The following is a 6000-nucleotide window of genomic DNA, read 5'->3' as shown; positions in this document are numbered from 1 at the left end:
TTTATTATGATAAATAATAAACAAACTTGAAACTTGAACTATATACTTAAACAAAATTAAATTAAATTAAAGAAATGTCTTATATTACAGTAGTCTGAATAGCACTGAATTCATACCTGATTCTCTCATCTACATTTGGACATAACAAAAGAACAACGTGAAGTTGTTCTAAAAATACACAGTAAAACATTTTCCCTGTAAAATACCAGCTATAAAAAAATGCTAATCTTATGCAAGAGTCTCAGAAGATTCATTCAAAATGACCAGCGCCTTTATCACACTGAACAACACTCCCCTTGTGTCATGATGCAGAAGAGAAGGGCACTTCCTGTCGGGGAGTGGGGCACCGTGTGTGTGTGTGTGTGTGTGTGTGTGTGTGTGTGTGTGTGTGTGTGTGTGTGTGTGTGTGTGTGTGTGTGTGTGTGTGTGTGTGTGTGTGTGTGTGTGTGTGTGTGTGTGTGTGTGTGTGTGTGTGTGTGTGTGTGTGTGTGTGTGTGTGTGTGTGTGTGTGTGTGTGTGTGTGTGTGTGTGTGTGTGTGTGTGTACAATGTGAATCATTCTGTGAGTAAGTCTCCTGTCAGCCAGGGTACAGAGGCATGTGTCGACCTGTCGGGAGGAGAGGTGTTAATAAAAAGAACCCAGCAGGAGACATGGGAGAAGCATTATTAGATTCACAGCAGCAGGAGAAGGCGTTATTTCTGCTTGTATAAAAAAAGTTAAGCGTTTATTTGTTGATAGAATTGTTGATACAATTCTTAGGGAGGAATCTGCACACCATGACAGCAAGCTGGATCTTATCCCTGTGTGCGGTGTCTGCTCTGACCTGGGCCGTCAGGGGGACCTACAGATACCACTGTAAGTGTGCATGACATCTTTTTAATGCCGGCCGAGATCTGCTTTTTGATATATTCCTTCTTTCTTTTTCAGTGAACCTTGTCTTTATACATTATTAATAAGTCCCACTGGGCAGATTGCATACTTTTGGCAAAATCGTTAAGTAGGTTTGTTGAAATCTTGAAATGTGTGTCTACACTACTGTGTGTGTATGTTGGGGGGGGGGGGGGGGGTTAAGAGTCCATTCTAGTTTTAAGAAGACTGAAGGTGAAGTTTGTTAAGACATGTCTGGGATAGAGACGTGACTGAGATAGAAGTGACTGAGATAGAGACGTGTCTGAGATAGAGATGAGATAGAGACGTGTCTGAGATAAAGACGTGACTGAGATAGAGACGTGTTGAGATAGAGATGTGTCCTAGATAGAGATGAGATAGAGATGTGTCCTAGATAGAGATGTGTCTGAAATAGAGATGTGTCTGAGGAGATGTGTCTGAGATAGAGATGTGTCTGAGATAGAGATGTGTCTGAGATAGAGACGTGTCTGAAATAGAGACGTGTTGAGATAAAGACGTGACTGAGATAGAGACGTGTCTGAGATAGAGACGTGTCTGAAATAGAGACGTGTCTGAAATAGAGATGTGTTGAGATAAAGACGTGACTGAGATAGAGATGTGACTGAGATAGAGACGTGACTGAGATAGAGATGTGACTGAGATAGAGACGTGACTGAGATAGAGATGTGACTGAGATAGAGATGAGATAGAGATGTGTCTGAGATAGAGACGTGTTGAGATAGAGATGTGTCCTAGATAGAGATGAGATAGAGACGTGTTGAGATAGAGACGAGATAGAGACGTGTCTGAGATAGAGACGTGTCTGAGATAGAGATGTGTCTGAGATAGAGACGTGTCTGAGATAGAGATGTGTCTTAGATAGAGATGAGATAGAGATGTGTCTGAGATAGAGACGTGTTGAGATAGAGATGTGTCTGAGATAGAGATGTGTCTGAGATAGAGATCAGATAGAGATGTGTCTGAGATAGAGATGTGTCTGAGATAGAGATGTGTCTGAGATAGAGACATGTCTGAGATAGAGACGTGACTGAGATAGAGACGTGACTGAGATAGAGACGTGTCTGAGATAGAGATGTGTCTGAGATAGAGATGTGTCTGAGATAGAGACATGTCTGAGATAGAGACGTGACTGAGATAGAGACGTGACTGAGATAGAGACGTGTCTGAGATAGAGATGAGATAGAGACGTGTTGAGATAGTAGCAGTCTGTTGACACAGGAATAGCTTCCAGACATCATTAGCATGTGAATGAAGATGTAATAGATCCCCCCTTCTAAGGTTTCTCCCCTCCACATTGCCTGTGGTGCTTTTTTCCCTATTGCTAGGTTTTTAGTGAGTTTTTCCCTTACCTTCGTGTGGGGTATGTCTGGGAGTGTTGCATTCATTTATTTTATTTATTGAAATTTTTTTGGACTCCATGGTGTTTTTGTTTTGTTCTTGATTTATTGTAATGTTTCTTCTTGACTTGTCGAAGACTTTTCCGGCCCATGGGGACATTAAACACGTGTTGTCGGGCCTAACAAATACATTTGATTTTCTGGTGGTATTGGTGTGTAATTTTTTTAGGACTCATTCCCTCCAGACATGTATTTACTTTGTCAAACATGTTCATGTGTTGTGAGAGAGGGTGTGACTCGATAGCACAAATACCTGGGCTCTCACTGTGTTTCTACAGACTCTCAATGTGTCTCTACTTTGCCTATGCAAAGACTCACATTTGTGGACAAAAGACCAAAGAAATGTTTTAATCCAGGGAAGATATGTTGAGCGCTTGTTCTTTTTTCAGTAACACCCTGCTTCACATTTGCACTGTTCCATAAATGCACACCTGGCAGCTGCCCAGTACAACCACAGTCTGACACTGCTGACCACTAGGAGCTGCCCAGTACAACCACAGTCTGACACTGTTGACCACTAGGAGCTGCCCAGTACAACCAGTCTAACACTGCTGGCCACTAGGAGCTGCTCAGTACAACCACAGTCTGACACTGTTGACCACTAGGAGCTGCCCAGTACAACCAGTCTAACACTGCTGACCACTAGGAGCTGCCCAGTACAACCACAGTCTGACACTGTTGACCACTAGGAGCTGCCCAGTACAACCCGTCTAACACTGCTGGCCACTAGGAGCTGCCCAGTACAACCAGTCTAACACTGCTGCCCACTAAGAGTTGCCCAGTATAACCAGTCTGACACTGCTGGCCACTAGGAGCTGCCCAGTACAATCAGTCTAACACTGCTGCCCACTAAGAGTTGCCCAGTATAACCAGTCTGACACTGCTGGCCACTAGGAGCTGCCCAGTACAACCAGTCTAACACTGCTGCCCACTAAGAGTTGCCCAGTATAACCAGTCTGACACTGCTGGCCACTAGGAGCTGCCCAGTACAACCAGTCTAACACTGCTGCCCACTAAGAGTTGCCCAGTATAACCAGTCTGACACTGCTGACCACTAGACAGCTCCACTGGAGTATGTGGGGGTGAAGTGCCTTGCTCAAGGGCACTTCAACAGTAAATGTTGAGGGAATAGTAGAGAACATTATTCACTTATACCCACCTAGAATTTTCACTGCAATATAAGCCCAGGTCTAGAGACTATAGATGCCCTAAACTATGGCACCCTGAATATTAGGCTACTGTATAAGAGTGGCTTTTGTGAGTGGTTTCACTGTTATCTCCTTATAGACTACAGTATTAGAATGTATACAGTTGTGAAATTCTGGAATCATATCTCACAACTAAAGTCTTCTCAGACAGGGGTCCCCGAGACAACGTTTTATAAAATCCACCGCCTAATGTGTATTTTAAGGGTTGAGGACAATGAATGAATGAATGAATGAATGAATGAATGAATGAATGAATGAATGAATGAATGAATGAATGAATGAATGAATGAATGAATGAATGAATGAATGAATGAATGAATGAAAATTTTATTTAACAGATTGCAGAATGGGTACAATACAGTACGGCTCAATACACACAATTGTTAAGGGGATGCAGACCAGAGAAAGACGTTTGTCTTGTTTACATCAGGGTCCCCCACTGGTCTAGACCTTAGCTGCAGTATTTCTTTGACTAATATAACATACTAAGATATATATACGATCTCCCCTCACTCAGCAGCGGTGCGCTGTGAGTGCAACGGGAGGTCTGGCTACTGTCTCCCAGATGCTCAGGGGCTCCACTGTCTGGACTGCCAGGGCAACACAGAGGGCAGACACTGTGAGAGGTGCAAGGAAGGCTACTACCACCAGAGGGCAGGGGAGAGCTGTTTGCAACTTTGTCACTGCAATCCTGCAGGTGAGAGATTTTCATACTTACATTTTATTTGGAGGGGGGGGGGGGGGGGTTAAGATAAATTCAGACTTTATTTCAGTTCTCAAATTTACCATAATAGTTATATTTTTAGCAGTTATACAGTTCCTTTACTTAAGTAAAAGTAGAAATACCCAGATAAAAGTAAAAGTAAATCCTCTATCTTCCATAATTCCGCCATTCAAAATTCTACTTAAGTAAAAGAGAAGTACTTGATATTGGATGTACTTAAGTATCAAAAGTATGCATTCTACATGATGTCTGTGTATTTCAGTGCCTCTAGATTCAGATTCAGATTCAGACAACTTTATTGATCCCGCGTGGGGCAATTCATATTTGCAGCTTCATACGCAACAAGCAACAAAGACAAACAAACAACAAAACAAAACATCTCAACGACAGCACGGCAAACATTTTTTTAAAGAGAAACACTCCATGTGATACACAATCCAGCAAAGTAAAAGTAAAAACAGACAACCAAGTGCAAAAGGCTACTTAAAATTACTACTGTCTGTGTTTAAAAGTCTGATAGCCGAGGGGACAAAAGATTTGGCGTAGCGGTTGGTCCTACTTGGTGGGACGTCATAACGGCGGCCAGAAGGCAACAGTGAAAACCGCTGAGACAGAGCATGGAGGGGTTGATTAGTGATGCTCGTCCCCTTCTTGACCACCTTCATAGGTCTCTCTGTTTTACTCCAATTATTTTGGAGCACACTTTCACTATGTACTGTAGGCTGTTCCTATCTTTAATAGACAGGCCACTAAACCAGCAGATAAAAGAAAAAGTTAGGAGGCTTTCAATAAAATAACTATAAAAAGTGCTCAGGATCTTCGCACTAACATTAAAAGAGGTCATGTTAAAGTGGTATAATGGTCCAATTATGCTGCTCTGATTATGTCCTCTTTGATTTTGAAAGTACATAATCTCATACATTTTTGCCATGTGTAGAAGGGTGGATTATCCCTGCTTGTGGGAGTAGTAGTACACAGATACTGGGTAGTAGGATACTATAGAATTGGACCTATATGTACCCCCGTCTTTGGCCCGGAACGTCGTTCTGGAGGGCTTGCAGCAGGAGTGGATGGGGCCCAGGATTTACTAACCTGGGGACTGGTACTCTGGTCTCCCTCGCCTTCCAAGGCGGTCAGCAGTAGCTCCCCACACACTCTCACTTCCCCCAGTACCTCCGACAGCCCTCCCACACCCAGTGACTGTCAGTTCAATAGTATTATTGGGCTTCCCTTTAAGCAGTACCATTCCTTGACCACCTGTATAGACCCTTCAAATGCTATTCTGTGAATGGGGTGTAAGGGTTAAATAATTATGCAGTCACAATATTTACCCAGGGGTTAGATTAGCAAATGGAAGAAACAGACACACACACAGTGACAGTGCTCCCAATAAGGTCTACTTTGTATTGAAGCCTGGGCAGGTTATCAGTTACAGATAATACTTCAGATTTATTCATACATGGCACCGGGTGCTCTCACTGATAATGTAGGGGAAACTATTCCCACCATAGGCACCGCATGCTCAATACATTAATAACACCCCGCTTGTACTAGGGGAGACCCAGGCATAAAGTAGAGAAACATTGGGAATTCAAATAACAAGTATAATAAAATACCAAAAGAAAACCAAGTAAATGTGGGCCCACGTTACCAAAATAAAACCTACACTAAAGCCGGCTTAAATTGTTTGGGGTACCCCTTAGACCAGGGGTGGGCAATTATTTTTCCCGGGGGGCCGAATGAGCAACTGAAAATATGTTGG

At 42.9% G+C, this 6000-nt stretch overlaps 1 protein-coding gene across 3 annotated transcripts in view; it reads left to right on the top strand.

Annotated features, from left to right (window-relative positions):
- The first annotated feature begins 674 nt into the window (after positions 1 to 674).
- Positions 675 to 6000, top strand: part of lamc2 (laminin, gamma 2) — a 130088-nt gene continuing 124762 nt past the window's right edge. For 2 of the 3 annotated variants that reach the window (XM_084320824.1, XM_084320822.1), the window contains exons 1-2: positions 675 to 855; positions 4032 to 4211. In XM_084320824.1, coding sequence (XP_084176950.1) covers positions 777 to 855; positions 4032 to 4211 — 259 coding nt within the window. In that variant the 5' untranslated portion in view covers positions 675 to 776. The remainder of the gene's footprint in view (positions 856 to 4031; positions 4212 to 6000) is intronic. The other variant, XM_084320823.1, reaches the window with a different exon arrangement.

This window comes from Notolepis coatsorum, assembly GCF_963971535.1.
Source record: "Notolepis coatsorum genome assembly, chromosome: 8".
NCBI lineage: Eukaryota > Metazoa > Chordata > Actinopteri > Aulopiformes > Paralepididae > Notolepis > Notolepis coatsorum.
The sequence above is the reverse complement of the archived record's forward strand: the minus strand, read 5'-3'. Positions and strand labels throughout refer to the sequence as shown.